This window comes from Glandiceps talaboti, chromosome 4 (assembly GCF_964340395.1).
Source record: "Glandiceps talaboti chromosome 4, keGlaTala1.1, whole genome shotgun sequence".
Taxonomy (NCBI): domain Eukaryota; kingdom Metazoa; phylum Hemichordata; class Enteropneusta; family Spengelidae; genus Glandiceps; species Glandiceps talaboti.
In genome coordinates this window covers 14,831,766-14,851,070 of record NC_135552.1, presented here as the reverse complement: position 1 = coordinate 14,851,070, position 19,305 = coordinate 14,831,766, and the positions used below count along the sequence as shown (strand labels likewise).

General features: G+C 37.0%; 1 protein-coding gene across 1 annotated transcript; it reads left to right on the top strand.

The window, feature by feature from the left end:
* Nucleotides 1–2,825: 2,825 nt before the first annotated feature.
* Nucleotides 2,826–18,759, top strand: LOC144434213 (uncharacterized). The gene is made up of 7 exons (XM_078122666.1): nt 2,826–2,983; nt 3,464–3,632; nt 8,890–9,122; nt 10,381–11,100; nt 12,313–12,513; nt 13,235–13,383; nt 17,691–18,759. The coding sequence occupies exons 1-7, from the start codon at nt 2,956–2,958 to the stop codon at nt 17,811–17,813; spliced, it is 1,623 nt and encodes a 540-aa protein (XP_077978792.1). The 5' UTR covers nt 2,826–2,955; the 3' UTR covers nt 17,814–18,759.
* Nucleotides 18,760–19,305: the final 546 nt, after the last annotated feature.

The window sequence follows — 19,305 nt, the reverse complement described above, 5'->3', positions numbered from 1 at the left end:
TGGGAGGGCAGATACGAACAGCTTCCACTTTCCCGTCCAATCTTGAATCAAACGTAAAATTATGTAAAAAGTGTTTATTAGCTGTGTTTTAACTTTCTGTACGTAATAATTTCAGAAAAAAATGACTCGTTGGCTGCACCTGTTGAATGTTTGATCGTCTCCAGTCCGACTGTCGTGTATATTTTCATTGTCAAAATACCACCATCTTTAATGAAATAATAAATCGCGGATCGCAAATACTGCTGTTATTTTTTAGAATAGAATAAAGTGTTTACGTTTTCCGAAAAAATACCCAAAAATTATTTGCACATGACCAATGATACAACCAGTGACATCTATGTATTACAACCAATACATACGGTTAGGCATCATCCGATCAATGACATGTACAACAATAGTACACCAAGATGTTTTTTAAAAGATGGAGTTTGATACAGCGGAAACTGTGCTCTAGCTCTGCTAACTAAGCTAGACACAAACATAAACGCTAGATATGGGAATGTTACAGGGGATCAATCGAAGAATGGCTAACACATTAACACTTTATGACTTGCGTACTTAGTGAATTAGCTCCACACCACTATATATGATTACTTTTAACATTGATAGTGCCATCTTTATCACCAGAATAATAGTTACATTGTAAAACGTGTAAACCTTCGCGTTTATTCATCTTGTACCCTATCGTTAGAGGGGGGGGGGGGGTACCAGACTGAAAGGAGTGTGTGCATCGTGACAAATAAGTAACAATTTTATGAGTTTTTGACTACCTCTTTACATAAATTGTTCCCATGGTGACAAGTATTGTGTTCCCATGTTTTCAAGGTAAACTTGTTTTGATCTTGGGGTTTTCGATAATATTGAATATGGCTTGTAGTTACATGTACCTGGTATCACCTTTCTATGGTTGTGAAAACAAGCCATGTGGTAGCCCACCAACACTCATTACTTCCAGGCGATTTATAAAATGTACCCTACCAGAAATATGCTAGGAAACTAATTTTCTCACGAAAACTTCGTAAATGTCCAGGAGCACCACTTTCTTGACGAGCTTATGGACGTGACCAACCCCTCTGCTCTCTTGCGATTTGCTTCTCCTCCCCTCGTTGCTATATAAAAGCCACGGTAAAGCTCAACGGTCGTCCAAGTCACCTGTGCAAAAAGGGACAGGAAGATGAGCAAATAGGTGAATCAAGGTACTGTATATCTTTGGAATACGCACGATACTTAAAAATCCAAACGAAACTTTCGAATTTTAGTGTCAATCTCTTGTTTGAAAGAGCCACAAAACATAATGCGTAACGGTAGATGCGCAGCGTATGGCTACCTCTAGTTATAGTACGTTGTCGTTGGGAGTAGTAAACAACACTGGCGTTTAAAAATAGGCTTTAATATCATATGATTCCCGAGTCTCTAAAGCATAGTAGAAATATACTGTTACGATTCAGAAATATTACATTTAGAATTTTGGCATATTTTACCAAAAATTAATGCAAAATTCACCTTTGTACTTTTTAATTACAAACAGGAGCTAACAACAGCGTGATTTAAGTAACATGTTGATCTATCTACTAATCCTGTAGTAATTGCATTTATCTCTAGTAGCAAACAACATCGATTAGTTCTTGTAAACAAGATAGCAAAAGCTTGTTGATTATCGAATTCAAATAAATAGTTAATTTTCCAATGGCTTGATCAACGCGTGTGGAAAGTTCACCGTGTCTTCTAGCACAATGAATCTAGATGAGAGATCATTTAATAATAGCAAATTACATGTACAATAATGACATCACCACAATTTCAAGGTGACAACTAGAACTTATATGGAGAAATAAAGACAGACTAGATTTTGATTACAACTCATCAACTGTTGGTGTGTGATGTCTCTCTCTGCCTGAGTGTAAGAGCGTATGTCTGTGTGACTATACCTGTGTGGCTAATTCCCAACTTTGACAAGCTCGTTAGATCCTGGTACCCTAGAAAGATAGCTAGAGTGGAGAATCGTTTATGTTCTGCTCAGACTACTGATCTACCTACAACTACAGAACTTAGACACTGAAACGTTATAAGCAGCCCCAGATCGAACGTAACATATTTAAGCCTTTGTGATTGACAGCATCACTGAGATCTATATTCAGGATCTAGGATAACCGCGTTTTTTAAAGGGTGTCGAACAGCAGGAACCAGACATGTTGATATAGAATTTTAGAAATTCGCTATTAAAACTTTTCAGATATTTTATAGCTGGGCGGCCTGGGAAGAACTGATTTCACGATCTAACGGAATCCAGAAGGACGGGCAACAAAAGGACCAGCCTAGTTTGACAGGATCTGTGCCAAAAAAAGTAGGCGATAAACAATATAAATGCTCATCTGCAAATAGAACATCGCTCAGGAGGTATGTCCGGGGTCCGACTGTGAAACATATTGACACGCCTTGATCTTTCATATTGCGTTTTGTTAAAGTGCCAAATTACCCACAGTGAATCAAACATGGTGTGGTGAAAACACAGACAGAGGGACATAGACATCCTTTAATATTTCAAAAATAAAATATTTAACTCAGTCACTCAGCAATCACTTTTGATATCATAAATGTTCACGACATTACAAAAAAAAAAACATATTTAAAAAAATCGTTTCCTATGGAACAATCCTTCTGCGTTCTGTATCATTTGAAGTAAACTTAGCCAGTCCAAGTATAATTTGGAGGAAGGTACGTGTGGAAGCACGTGATGAACACGTGGTCAAAGCTACAATATTTCGTCAGTATTAAAACACACTTCGGACTCAGTAAAGCTTACAAGAGGCGGGAACCGACGTTTAACACTGAGTATCCTCTCTGAAAACTGTTTACGACATTCCAAGGGACCAAGACGTAATATACTAGCCGTATTCCGGCAAAGTAATTGAAACTTCAAATTGGAATACCATACGTGTATACATCATACATGAGATGTCTCCACCACGCACCAGTCGTTTTGGTATGTTGTATTTGTTTGCCTTTTCTGAAAACTTAATTACGCACAGTTTGTTCTATTTAGAAGTTACGTACAAATACGATGTCAGCAGAGTTACTGATACGTTCACAGCTTAATAGTTTTCAGCAACTTTAGAAACACCATTATTATTGTTAACACGAAATACGGATAATTAATACGAGGTTTTGATATTGGATACCCACTGCCTCCTTGGTAGTCGTGATCATGGAGCCATTTTTTTCAAATGATTCCACGCACTTTCACCAATTGAAGATTTAGTTTATTACAAAGCTATTTATATCAACACTGTTTGAATGTCTATTCCAGCGTGGTTAATTGGCTTCATTTCCTCATGAAAGTCGATATCTTATTTTTCTCGTTTTTTTTTTAGCAAAGCAAAGCAATGACATTTTGTGTTGCGAGCCATTACACTCGCATGATATTCTTTCGTTTACCTGTGTTCGGATAACATGTTCTTTGCAGTTTATAGCGTTTTTGTGAGTGCGGTTCTTCTTCATGCTTTCAATCCCGATGCCCTGTCGTTCCAACACCGTTCGCCCGGGACAATTGTAACTGATGGGCCTACAAATTCTCAAAATGAAAGCGCGTCAGGGGCGATACTCCATGGACTACTTCGACCGAACCACGACAGGTACGTAATTTTAGTTTGAATATCTCGACACGAATCAAGATGTTGCGACAAAATTTGGAAGTGTTTGCGGGGTTGCAATGACTTTTATGGAATTACTTGTCTACCGTATCGTGAATATCAACACTAAATCCTGATAATATCTATACTTCAGAAAAGAATTGAAACAGTAAGTACATGCAGTGGCGAGCATACGCTTACCAAGTTTACTACAGGTCTAAAGTGGAAGGCTAATACTTAGTAATACTTACCTGAAATAATGCTTACACTAATGTACTGTAATTTTAAAGTCAATGGCATAAAAATTTGGTGGATTATTAAGAGTTCGCGCACATGAAATTCCTTCATAACTAAATACCCAACTAAATGCAGGGAACGCCGGAATACACTTTCGAAACTGTGTGGTGGGTGAAACACGACGCGCTTCTGGACCAGGTAGACAAAGCACTTCATCTGGTCGAATTTCTGTCCGAGTTCGGGAACTTCGGAATATCATATTTGTCCTTGTAAGCTTATCTTCAGACCACTATACTATAGGGCCAAAAAAGGAATTGTTTCTGGTCAGGACAGGTTGTCTAAAATGGTGCGACAACGCGATTTTTTTTATTCTCAACAAACTTGTCACACTAAATCTACTATTTATGGTAGTTTCTGTTCTTTTTCTTAGTACTTTAGAGCAAGTGTGTAGGTGGGGAAGTTCTCATTTGCTTGTTCATGATTGGCTCTGCCGTTGTCTTCACTGAAGTAGGGAGAGTTATTTTTGTGTTTCTCCCCCGGGTCTGCAGACTGTATGGGCTGGACAAACACACACACACAAAAAACGACTCGAGGGTATTTAAGTGATGCGCGCGCTGACCAGAAATAGGTCTTTTCTCTCTTTTTTGCCTAGGTCTGGGGGGCTTATAAATTATACCTTATAATTATACCTTATATAAGTCGACAATACAGTTGGAAAACAGATAGAGTTAGACTTTGTGCCTCTACTAACTGCTAGCAGATATACAATAAGTGCCACTTTACATAATATTAACTAATAAACCATACTGCGTTATGGTATTTGCTGAAATCAAAAGGCACTCTACTATACAATGAATCTTATTTTTCCTCAACACCAAAAGTATTTTTGTTGGTATTATTGTTCAGATAGCAAATATTCATCTGCATTTTTTTTGTTATAAATATTCTTAAAAGTTCTTTGACAGATGTTGTAGTAGTTGTTTAAAACCAGTATTCCGCGTTGCGTCAAGTGTCACATGTTGAAAGTGTTACACTGACATCTCAATCCTTCGTGCTCGGCATTTGTTGACCACTATGTCAGACGATGTGTGCCATTGTTTATAGTCCCGTAGTGTATTGAAGAATTGAATTACCGAGAGTTAAAGTTGATTTAGTTTTACAAATCAGTCCCCGCTGTGCTTCGTCTGTAGTCGCTGAAATAAACGCCCGGCATTTTAATTCCAGTTGCGTTATTGGATGTTGATCCGCGATATTGCCATTATTGGGTGAGATGGGATGGGGTGGGGTGGGCTTGGGGCGTAAACATGTACCACTTATAAGTTGGATACCTACTTCAACACAAAACTTTATCAGCAGCCAGGACAGACATTGTCATGGAGTTTTAGGTCTCTTTTAACAGATACAGTTGTTCCACTCAAGACTAAACATCGTGACAACTAGATTGTATCAGTAATAGAGCAGTATGATAACCAAATAGTAGTATAACATAGGATTTTAACCAGTTAGAAACGAATATTCGATTAAATGAATTCAATTTAAAGTTTGATTAAAACATGGCGGGATTCATAGAGTTGAAGACCACCTCATTCGAAAACAAAATCTGGCTAAATATTACGAAGTAACATGTTACATGTTGTAGAGCGCGTTGTAGGTTGCTGTTCACTGACTGTATTTGGTACACTCATGCAGAAAACAAACAAGAAACTGTACGCGATAGAGTTTATACAGATAGCAAGATGCCAATTTATTGCTACTTTTAGTCTGCGTGAAACAAACCATTATATTAAAGGCACTGGAACTAGACGCAGACACGCGGCGAGGGTGCCAATGATTCCATGTCTGCATTTGATGTCTGCATGGTAGTGGCACCGTCGTTTAATATACTAGTAGTTTATTTCATTTAGACAAAATGTAGCAAAAAAAACTATTCATACAATCATGCTATCAATATAACATGTGCGATTTCTTATTGGTTTCTGCTTGGCTGTAACAAACACCCGAGTGAACGTTAACATATATATGAAACACGCTGTAAATGAAGTAAAATGTTTAAACTTCATTTCAAATTTGAATACATTTAGGAAACTTCTAAGAAGAGATTTTTGTAAGAAATCATGTTTATGTTTACGTGACTCTCAGTAATGTTTCCCACGTCAAAATGTGACATATATCATGAGTTGAAAACTGAGCGGCAATACAAGACTAATCTTCAAGGCCGCGAGAAAAAAAAACTAATGAAGTCCCTGACCTTAACAGAATCTTCCAGTAAAATGAATCGTAAATTCAAGTTTTGTGGCAAGTGATCGTAAATTAAATACAGCTTTCAGAACAGTTAAGCATTGAATTTTTGAAAATGATATAACAGAATTTCACACAACTCTCACCAATGCAGACAATGGAGAGATACTATACATTATTGGCACTTTTTCTCGTCTGGTCCTTTGTAAGTTTTGTTTTGTGACAGCTTTTATATTATAATTTCAACTTTTTAAGTGAGGCTGGAGCCTAAGTCACAAATGAATAAAATAAAGAAAAGGAGAAATACCGCCAAGGCTATGATATTAATGTCACATGTACAGTAGTCGCCTTTGGCTTCAAATCATGTTATTGTTGTTGTTGTTGTGATCTAACGTTACATGTCACGATCGATTTTACAACTGGGCTCTCCTTGAAGCAAATTATTTTTGTAAAAGATAATAAAGTTGTTTGGTTCCGGTTACCCGACCCCACCTAGTTTTTCACTCCGACCCTAAACTTTTTTTAAGTATTCGAGAAAAATAACACTAAAATCGCAAAAATCGTGAATTCTCGCAAGAAATATAGTGGGTGCGGAAACTGACATCAACTTAAAACGACAATATAAAAATATTCTCCAATCTCCAATTCTCCTGTAATGGCTGCACATCAGTGATAGGAAGATATAAACAACACAGAGAACATTTAATTGGAACCACACAATTTTAATATGCAAAAAAAATTACATCCCTAAGAACAGTATAAACACAGCTTGTGTCCCAACAATAGGTATACCATGATGTCTAATTTTTCACATAAAACAAAAATATCGCAGGTATTTTTTTCAGGTCTGACCCATGGCTCTTGCTAGGTTCGCCGAAGGTAAACTGTAAAACATCATTCAAAATTAAATGACCCAACCAATCCGTTCTCATTTCAAGTATAAACCAGGGATAAACATTCCTACACGAATGTAAGAAATAACTTGAATTTTTAATATGTTCCGGTGTTATCGTCAACCAACACATTTTAAGTCAACAATATTAATGAAAAAGAATTGTATTCATAGCCCGAATATTCTGAATCGTATCCAAGGGTGTTTATGATGTCAATGACCACATGGTCGACTTTAAATCTTGGTCTGAGTGTAGACGTCTTGGAATTTCATCTCCACGATCTGACGAATTATAGAAGAATGTAGAACCTTCATGAAGGATTAGTTCCACATCACCTGAGTTAATCTAACAACTTTTAAATTGAAGTAGTTCATTGACCTGTATGTATGTATGTATGTATGTATGTATGTATGTATGTATGTATGTATGTATGTATGTATGTATGTATGTATGTATGTATGTATGTATGTATGTACGTACGTATGTATGTGTATGTATCTATGTGTATGTTATGTTATGTGTGTGCGCGTGTGCGTGCGTGCGTGCGTGCGTGCGTGCGTGCGTGAGTGCGTTACGTAGCATGTAATGTGAGGGGAGAGATAGCCAAGAACAAATTGTGTAATGTTCTTTTAGAAATTTGAATTGTTTTTGAAGTCCAGAGACGGGTAGATTCGATGTCAACAATCCTACAGTGTGCCAGTAGAGTTGTAGATCCGTAATTGATAGTACAAAAATGTACTTATAATTTATGACTCTCTTGTTGCGACTTTTCATCTGTCACCTTGGTGTCACCATAAAACATGAAATATGCCCATTGCTTTCAAAATATATCCTTGAACAAAAAGCAAAACACTATTTCGACATGTGATTTACAAGGCTATAACGCACAAGCAGTTCCAAGTTTTTAGCATTGCGCTTTCCATTTTGGTCTAGCCTACCTGTAGACTTGAGAACGGCTATCGGCACACTATTCCGCTATCCAAACTGACATTTTGAATTTTTGGATTCGATTCCCGTTCGAAAATTCAGAAATTCAAAATGTCAGATAGGGTAGCGGAACAGTGTTACCAAATCGCCAGTGACGTACGGTAGCCGTACAGTGACTCTGATGTGAAACATTACATCAAGTACTGGATAACTAAATGTACATCTTAATGCAAATTAATCAAGTCATTTTGTGAAAAAAAAACGTCAATATGCAATTTTCCACATCCCTAATAATTCTTACTAAATGCCGTTCTAGGTAGAACCCAACCTCCGCCTCCCCATGAAGATAGTTGCACGTTTATGTATGTTGCCTCTCGTTTCATGTTATGTTAGTCATCTCTCATAAAATTGGTTATATATTTGTTGCCAACAAATTGATACATAGGGACGTGTAGTATTTCTTAGATTGTTGTTTTCCTTGTCTAGAGTCTAGACATGACAACGTTTTGACTTGAATACATTATCCCTACCTCTACGGAAAGAACACGGATAGAGCATAAATTGATACAATTGTAGTAGCATGATTCTTGTGATGTTTTATTTATTTATTTATTTATTTATTTACTTGAGATATCTACAGGATTACCCCAATTTACACTCAGAAATTGGAAAAGATTAAAATGCATTCAATATTTACAAACTAATGAAAAAAAATTTAAAAAAGATAAAATTAACCCAACTTCCGTTAATTCACGAATCAACTATTTCTACAATTACTGAGACTGGAAAATATGTCAGGGTTTTGCAAGGTATTGATAAAACTGAAGGTCCTTGGTAAAAACGAGTCTTTCCTTTTAAGTAGAATCAAAACGAGCCACTTTAAAAGACTTAGTATAGTGGGAACGGAGATGCCGAGGTAAACAGATCAAAATAAGTGTTATTATTAATGGTTGCCCTGAAAACAGAGGCATGTTTCATTTCAGGCTTCAGCTTCAACGAATTTCGCTGATTCGAAGTAAAATCCTTAACTTGCTGGGAAAAACCGACACTCCACGCATACCGAAGGCTAAGTTCAGTGATCAGGAGAGACAACAAATGGTTGACTTGTACGAGAGAACGCTGAATGAGACAGAAAAACAAGAAGAGGAAGAGGAAACGGCAGCTACAGTGAAAAGTCTACGAGTTATAAATGGAAAATGTAAGTGTTGAAGGCCCACAGTAGGTAATTTGAATCAGCAACTGACTTACTCGTAATATTGTAAACCCTGCACAGTATGTGGGTAAATGCCTTTGTGTAGCTGTACGCATATTATTTGGTACGATAAATTCAATCAAATTATTTTTTGGGTCCACACCCTAAAGTCGGTGCCCTCAATTCAATGACAATTTCTACCTGTTGCTGTACTACTTCTGAATACAGATCGAAAAAAATAATACTCCGGTTACAGCTAGTGTAGTTTTAATGGTTTGGGGTTATGTTTTGTTTTGTGTCCACATTTATCTGTTTGGGATTATGTTTTGTTTTGTGTCCACATTTATCTGTTTGGGGTTATGTTTTGTTTTGTGTCCACATTTGTCTGTTTGGGGTTATGTTTTGTTTTGTGTCCACATTTATCTGTTTGGGGTTATGTTTTGTTTTGTGTTCATATTTATCTATTTGGGATTATGTTTTGTTTTGTGTCCACATTTATCTGTTTGGGGTTATGTTTTGTTTTGCGTCCAAATTTATTTATATTCATTTCAACGGCTAAACGTGCTGAATCATGTTTATCAACTACTACATCTCTCTCTTCGTATATAATATGAAAAAATCATGACACAATTTTCTTTTATTTAATTGGGGGGGGGGGGTACTACCAAAAATAAGAGAGTATAGAGTTTCAAGTAGGCGACACAATTTTTTTTTATATGTCTCTCAATGTTTTGTTTTTATTACGAATTACACAGCCAGGTACACATACTGATAGCCCACACGTAATAGAGAATGTTACATTTGATCTCACTGTGAACACAGTTTTTTATTTGAATCTCCTTTATCTCATCTGACAGTGATGTTGATTTGTGTTTACAGTTAAATAAATTGTATCATTTTATGTGTGTGCGCACTATGATGTCTGTATTTTGTTTGTGTAATGCATAACAAAAAAAAACATTGTCTGAGATGTAAACCCAACTGAAAGTTTATACTCTATAGTTTTGGTAGTACCTATAAATTCTTAGAGAAAGGATCTAGGAAAGCATCACGTGTTTTAAATCTCTTTGAGTGTACTTAACATCCACTATCACACCATAGACCCTCCGTTGGTGGAGGGTCTATGATCACACCTAACAGTGTCAGCTTGCATCGAGACAGGCCAGCGCTAGTGTTTGTGTTTGTATTTCCATTACGTATGTTTATTTATTATTATAATATCTTCTTCTTTTAAACATAAATATACAATTTCCTTTGTTGTCAGGTGAATCACCAGATATAAACAGCAATGTATGGACCAATACCTCTGGAATAAAGCTATACTTCGACGTCTCGGGATATACTGCTGGACAACATAAGGTGGTATCCGCGACTTTGAAAATACACAAAAGGATGGTGAATACATTTGAAGTACAAGACTCGAGTCCTGCATCTTTGCCTGACGTCAGTCACGGTACTGCAACCGGTGATGATGTAAGAAGTCACCGTCCAGATGAGGATGACGTAAGAAGTCGTCAGTTAGAGGCAGATGGCGTATTAAGAAACCATCGTTTAGACTCAAGATTAAGACGTCATCAGTTAGACGATTATGACGTCACAACTCGCGTAGTTACTGAAACAAGGTCGTCATCTGTGGCCAACGACTCACACGAGGATAGAGATGTTGCTAACGTCGATAACTCTGACGACGATAACACGGGTGAGCGCATAGAAGTTCGTATCACCGCTTACCAGTTGAAATATCACAAACGCAACGCCCCTCCGTTTCGTAGGAAACTAATAGACACCAAGGCAGTTGCCGTTGACTTTGAAGGATGGATACAATTCCAAATTACCAATACCGTCCAAAAATGGATTGACTCGCCGTCCAAAAACTACGGACTGGAAATTATTGTCGAGCCGCTTCACGAAGACGAAACGAAATACGCCGAAGATGTGAAAACCAATCTCGATGTATGCTCAACGAACGAAACGATGTCTTATGGTAATTTTACTTTAGAACTATTTCTATCTGTTTTTGGCAGCCCATGTTGACAATTCTTTTAAAAGTTGTTTCACTGTGACACTGGTATTCATTTCAGTACTGTTGTTATGTTTAGTTGCGCTTAGGTTATATGATATGTACCACAAATTTCTCCTAAATATGGAGTAATTAAGCCTTGAAGTAATGAAAGACTATCATACCCGGGGGAAGTAATTCTAAACACTGGTATATATGTGTTGTGTGCAGTATATACATGTAATATTGTGGGTGGGTTTTAGTATATAGGGAATATTGACTGCCCAGTTGGGCACCATGTGATAAGCAGATAGAGAATATTGACTGCCCAGTTGGGCACCATATGATAAGTATATAGAGAATATTGAATGCCCAGTTGAGCACTATGTGATAAGTATATAGAGAATATTGACTGCCCAGTTAGACACTGTGTGATAAGTATATAGAGAATATTGACTGCCCAGTTGGGCACTATGTGATAAGTATATAGGGAATATTGACTGCCCAGTTGGACACTATGTGATAAGTATATAGAGCATATTGACTGCCCAGTTGGACACTATGTGATAAGTATATAGGGAATATTGACTGCCCAGTTGGACACTGTGTGATAAGTATACAGAGAATATTGACTGCCCAGTTGGACACTATGTGATAAGTATATAGGGAATATTGACTGCCCAGTTGGACACTATGTGATAAGTACATAGGGAATATTGACTGCCCAGTTGGACACTATGTGATAAGTATATAGAGAATATTGACTGCCCAGTTGGGCACTATGTGATAAGTATATAGAGAATATTGACTGCCCAGTTGGACACTATGTGATAAGTATATAGAGGATATTGACTGCCCAGTTGGACACTATGTGATAAGTATATAGAGAATATTGACTGCCCAGTTGGACACTATGTGATAAGTACATAGGGAATATTGACTGCCCAGTTGGACACTATGTGATAAGTATATAGAGAATATTGACTGCCCAGTTGGGCACCATATGATAAGTATATAGAGAATATTGACTGCCCAGTTGGACACTATGTGATAAGTATATAGAGAATATTGACTGCCCAGTTGGACACTATGTGATAAGTATATAGAGAATATTGACTGCCCAGTTGGGCACTATGTGATAAGAAACATGGATTAAACAAATCCTTTACTTTACTTTATGTGTAATTTGATTTCTAGAACCACCTACCATATCTGAGATGTATGACGGCTTTTATCCAATACTCGATGTTGTAGCAGCACAGAGTAAGTCTGAATTCTCGATGGGGTTTCCTGGGAAACGCTCTGTAAGATCATCTAAACGAAGGAAAGGGTCAAACAGTGGACAATGCAGTAAAGAGACTACCTGCTGTAAGTCACAACTGTACGTGTCGTTTGAAGGTAAGATGTCAAAACTACTTACGTGACAAATTTATTACTAGTAACTATTCACGATGTTGACATTTAGTGTAATGTGTAAGATAAAAATTACCTGAGTGCGTTTTCCTTTTAAGGTCTTGTCTCCTTTTTTCTTCAAAAACACTCTTAGTATTCTACTCTATGTCAATCAAGTGATTAGGTTTCCGGGGGAGGGGCAATGTTCTACGTTGTCATTTGACCATTTGACCTGGAGCGGTTGTCTCGAACCATATATGTACCGCCCTTTGGGGTACCTTTTCGTGCCCTTTGGTCTAAAATGGGGTCTGGGTTTTTTAGAGCTTAAAGAGTCTAAAATGGGGTCCACTCTACAATATTTCAATCTAAAATGTGCTCCATTTTCCTTTTATCAAACCATAACTGTGCTATTAATTGCCCCCCAAATGTTGCCTCCTGAAGGAAAAGATACAAGCGTAATAACTACGTTTTGACATCCACCATTTCCTTAATATGGAACAAATAGTTTGGTCTAAAATTTGATCTTCTAAAATCCTGTAATGGTCTAAAATGGGGTATTGGTTTTTTGGTCAATTTTAGTTTATTTCGTTTAAAGACAAAATGCCACACCGTATTCATCCAACCTTGTTATCTTAAAGTGTAGCGTATACAGTTCACAGCCAGTGAACACACTATCATGAAATGGGCAGTTAATACAGTTCATATTCTGTCACATTGATATTTACAGAGCTACACTGGGAGTCGTGGATATTACTACCTAAAGGCTTCAATACGTCCTTCTGTACAGGCAGCTGTGTACCGGTGCATATCCCCGGTAGTGATGACGTGGAGAAGTCTTACTTTTGGCATCAAACCAACTTAAAACACAGTGAAAAGGTGTGTACACTATTAATCACTGCTGTATTTCTATATCTTCTATCTCGTATACATGTATTTCAATTTTGGAGGTGTGGTTGTAAAATAATTGGTTAAATTATTTCTGTTGTTGGTTGGTTCATTTGTTTGTTTGTTTGTTTGTTTGTTTGTTTGTTTGTTGTGGCTGCTGCTGCTGTTGTTCTTCTTGTTTTGTCTCTACAATATACACGCCTGTGTTGTTTTGAATGTATCAGGCGTATTTACATATATATGGTGTGCGCGTGTCACCTAACATCGTCACCCATCCATTCACAGGTTTGTCTCAGTGTCTGCCCTAAACTTTCGCTCTCGGACTTAGTATTGTTTTAGGATTTTATTGGTACCAGGACAGACAGACAGACAGACAGACGAACAGACAGACAGACTGGTAGAAAGATGTAAGTCACACCAAATCTATGGTTTTAAGCGACAACTCCAAATTTCTCTATAATACATCTAATACCCTGGAAAGTCTAAATGACGTCATAATATGCAAATATAACCTTTCTTCGATGTTGTTCATGGATGGCGTGATAAATCACGTGAAGCCAAAGACTAAAGGATAAACAAATAAATAACTCAAATCAATAGGTAACTATTATGTATGTTATTGTTATTGTTTGGTTCCGGTTACCCAACCACACCTAGTTTAATTTTCACTAAATTTTTTTTTTATTCAAGAAAAAAAAATCGCAAAAAAATTGTGAGTTTCGAAATAGTGGATGCGGAAACTGACAATAACTTAAATAAAACTTTTCTTCCAATCTGTAATGGCTGTACATCTGATGAGAAGAAAACAATGGAAAACGTGAACTAGACACTTACACATGAAAAAAATATATCAAAATAAAAAAAATCTACGTACCTACCCCACCTAATCTAAACTTGAGCGTAATCGGAACCACACGTGCGAACGTGCGAACACAAACAGACCCAGAAGTCAAACATGTAGTCCTGGAGACGAAACCTGTATTATTACACGACCTTCTTGTATTACACTTTAGGAGTTTAATACAATTTGTTTTGCTTTCATTACATCCACTTTGATCACAAGAATATAAAGAGGTCTTCTACTGTTTGTTTTAATCCAATACACAGTTCTATACACTATAATAGTATATGAAAAGCACTGGTGGACCTAGCTCAAGCGAATGGAGTTCCTTTGCCCGTGACGCTCGCTGTTTGAAATCACCAAGAATATTAGTTAACAGGTGGTTGTGACATCTATTCCCCCCACCCCACACCTCACACCCCTAACACCCCAACCTGTATTGAGCATCTTAACCTACGTCACTGAGAAGGTACAGTGACACAGTCATCAACACTATCAAACGGGAGCAGTCGCGTGACATGTTCCAGTTACGGCACAAGGTCAGACTCTCCTTTCAGCACAGTTTTGGAAAAACACCATAATTAATCCCACTTGATGTTATGACAGCTCTTGTTCAATCTATCGCTTATTACAAGTTCTCACACAGGCTAAACACGTCATCTGTCAATAACAAATGTATATTTTGATAAAAACCAAACATGATTTTAAAGGGTTACAAGCTGAGTTTATACGTTTTGGGATGTAATTTTAGCTGCATATTCATAAGGTACTCACAATACTAGATTCCTGAAGAATCACTTGCAATTGACGTCTGAACTCAAATCTGGTACTAAGGTTTAATGATGAGATTTTATGGAACTATTTTCATATGAATTAAAAGCTTACAAACTCAGCTTGTGCCATTTTAATATTTCAAAAGTCGGTTTAGTATTTATATTATCGGAAAATAATGTGGGGGAGGAGGGGGGGGGGGCTATGTCGAAGATTGAACCCACTAAACTTTTTATGTGACATTTTATGCATTTTACGTGTGACTTTGAGTAATGCCACAGATGGGCAGATACCTACGTTTGGGATAATTATCTCATATAGTCAGGATAAAAAAATAAATAAATGTACTTTCCAGATTTAACCCGATCAAAGATAAGATACTCTTTAGACGCATGTACACATCATAACATTGACCCATGGAATAGAATTTGTAAAATTTGTGACAGTGGTGACGCAGAAGAGGAATGTCATTTTCTTCTAGTATGTTCTTTCTACGACGATAAGAGGAAAAAAATGCATCCCAATAGAATTTACAGCCGAGCCAAATTTTAATAAATTCATAAGACTGATGAGAACAAACAAACCTGAACTTCTAACATCATTATGTAAATTTGTATACAAAGAGAAACGTTTACAAGTGACATAATGTAATACTAGTATTTATTCCAACCAATGATATGTGACTTTGACTTTGATTTTTTTGTGTGCATTTCTTACCTTGTATATGGACCGGAGGCCTTGTAAAGCAATAAATATAGTATTATTATTGGCTGTACATCTGATAGGAAGAAATAAACAACACAGAGAAAATTTGGAAAAGAAAAGGGAAACCTGAACTAGACACTCACACAGAAAAGAAATATAGTAAAATAAAATAACAAATCTACCTACCCCACCTATTCTAAAATTGAGTGTAATCGGAATCACACATTTTTTTATAGGCCTAAGTCCCACCAAAACTATGGTTTTCAGAGACAACTCCAAATTTCTCTAATACATCTAATACCCTGGAAAGTCTAAATGACGTCATAATATGCAAATATAACCTTTCTTCGATGTTGTTCATGGATGGCGTGATAAATCACGTGAAGTCAAAGACTAAAGGATAAACAAATAAGTAACCCAAATCAATAGGTAACTATTATGTATGTTATTGTTATTGTTTGGTTCCGGTTACCCGACCCCACCTATTTTTTTTACTGCCGACCCGAATTTTTTTTTTTTACGTATTCCAGAAATAAAAATCACATAAATTGTGAAGTTTTCAAGAGAAATAGTGGATGCGGAAACAGATAATAACTCAATATAAAACTGTTCTTCCAATCTGTACATCTGATGAGAAGAAATAAAAAACACAGAGACCATTTGGAAAACAATGGAAAACCTGGACTAGACACTTACACATAATCTACCTACCCCCACCTATTCTAAAATTGAGCGTAATCGGAAACACACAATTTTTTTATTAGGCCTAATGTAAACGTTTTGCATTGTACGTGTATTTCATTTTATTGCAATCTCACCGTTTTGCTTGCTTTTGAAACCTATAGCTACTGTAATAGTACTTTAATAGGAAGCATCAAACTGTGTAAAATATACTGAATATTTGTAACATTTTGAGGAACAGGTGGTTGTGACATCTATTTCCCCCACCTCACACCTCACACCCCTAACACCTCAACCTGTATTGAGCATCTTAACGTACGTCACTAAGAAGGTACAGTGACACAGTCATCAACACTATCAAAACTGGAGCAGTCGCGTGACATGTTCCAGGTACGGTACAAGGTCACAAGACTCTCCTTTCAGCACAGTTTTGGAAAAACACCATAATTAATCCCACTTGATGTTATGACAGCTCTTGTTCAATCTATCGCTCGTTAAAAGTTCACGCACAGGCTAAACACGTCGAGTCATCTGTCAATAACAAATGTATATTTTGATAAAACCAAACATGATTTTAAAGGGCATACCGTTTCCTGAAGCATCACTTGCAATTGACTGAAGTGAGATTTTATGTAAGTATTTTCACGTGAGTTAAAAAGCTTACAAGCTCGGCTTGTGCCACTTTAATGTTATTGTTAATTATCCCATACAATCGGGACAAAAACATACAATTTACTTTCCACATTTAACTCGATCGAATACACATTTTTAGATAAAATACTCTTCAAACGCGTGTACTGACAAATCGCCATGTACAACCTACGTCCGGCCCCTGGCTTTTTTGTAGGTCTTTGAGAGTAGAAAGCATACACATATGCGCCATATCGTAGTTACATGTGCCAGAGAGTTCAAAGGTAATTTATCCCGATAGCTAGGGTAACTATCCCATTCAGAGGACAATCATGACTGACAGAGAGACTGTTTACTGTACTCTGCAGTGAAAGTTCAAGGAATTAGAAGTAATAACATAACGTTAGGTGATATATGACATAGTATATACCTAGGCTCTGTCTGTCTTTCTGTCTGTTTTTAATTTCTGTCTGTCTGTCTGTCTGTCTGTCTGTCTGTCTGTCTGTCTGTCGGTCGATCTGTCTTTTCTTTCTTTCTCTCTCTCTCTCTCTCTCTCTCTCTCTCTCTCTCTCTCTCTCTCTCTCTCTCTCTCTCTCTCTCTCTCTCTCTCTCTCTCTCTCTCTCTCTCTATTCATCCATATATTTATGTCTGTTCTTTCTTTCTTTACAGAACACGTGTTGTGGACCTACCAAGCTGAAACCATTGACCATTCTGTACATCGACAACGAGGGAACATTCAATCTTGTCACCTTCAAAGATTTCATCGTAGATGAATGTGGTTGCAGGCCTTAATTGACCAAACCATTCATCTAACACATTCACCACCATCGTATATATATAGTTTATCGTTGGATGGGGTGGAACTTTCGTTTGATTTCAATCTTCACTAATTTGTTTAATATATTCCCTTTTAAAGGGACATTGTCTGTAACTACATAGGGGCAGATTTTGTTTTGTTCAGATTAGTTTACAAAATATAAATTATACACATCAAGTGATTAATTGTGCCCAAAGAAGCAAAATTACTGGTACTCACAAACCAATATATACCATAGACCCATGTATACGAAGTGTGGCATGCTGTTGTCCGACTAAACAGTTGTAAATGCAGAACAGGAAGAAGTCTGAAGGAACCCCAAGCCGCATATAGTTACAGACGTTGTCACTTTTAAAAGTTTTCACATCTGTTCTCATACTCCACGAAACTGTTTGGTTTCTTTTGAGACCTGTTGATGAATTCAAGATAATTCTTTTACAATTCTAACTGATTAAGATGTGATGTGGAATCTGTCGTGGTTGCTTTATTTACCGTCTACTATTACCAGGCGGTACATCTTCAACTCAAGAAAAAAGGGATTTGATCACTAGACGAACGCGAAGGAAAATGCTTAGGATCTTGAAGAGCAAAGTATCGGATTCCCTCTACGTTTATTCCTTTTTATATTAATCATTGACACTTGGATATACCAGTTCCTTTATATATTATGTCAAATAATCATATATTAAACACTTTTTTATAAAATGTGGAAATATTTCGTTGTCATGGTTACACGGCCATGTGTACTAAGCCAATTTAGCTGTATCACAACTCTTGGCTAAATAGAGTTGGATCGAACGACCCATCATTCTTGAGAAATTGGGGATATTAGCTATCATATATTATGTCGTTATTATTAACAAAATGAAATTATTTTTAGTTAGTTTGTTTGTTTAGTGTAGATGTTTATCTTGAAGTTTTGTCCAGGACCACCAATGTAATTTGAGGGTTATTTCGGCAAAATCTAGTGTATGATATAAGATATTACAAAGTTTAAACTTTCAACAACAACAACAAATTGGTTAAAACAATTCTAAAAGGCCATCTGATTCAGCTCAGTGGTACTTACATGAGTGGAGTTATAGGGATTAGATAGCTCTTGTTTTAGCCTGTTCGCCTGTTCACCTCGGTCTACGTATATATATATATATATATCACTGCAAACTACTGTAAACTCTTAAGTTTAGATTTTTCGATCATACATGTTGGTTTTCACATGTGTAGGTTTCTCTATAGTCTCTGACCATCCGCAGAGCCTGAGCCAATGTAGACTGGTACCAGTTCCTTGGGAGATTTTCTCTCTCTCTCCCTCTCTCTCTCTCTCTCTCTCTCTCTCTCTCTCTCTCTCTCTCTCTCTCTCTCTCTCTCTCTCTCTCTCTCTCTCTCTCTCTCTCTCTCTCTCCCTCTCTCTCTCTCTCTCTCTCTCTCTCTCTCTCTCTCTCTCTCTCTCTCTCTCTCTCTCTCTCT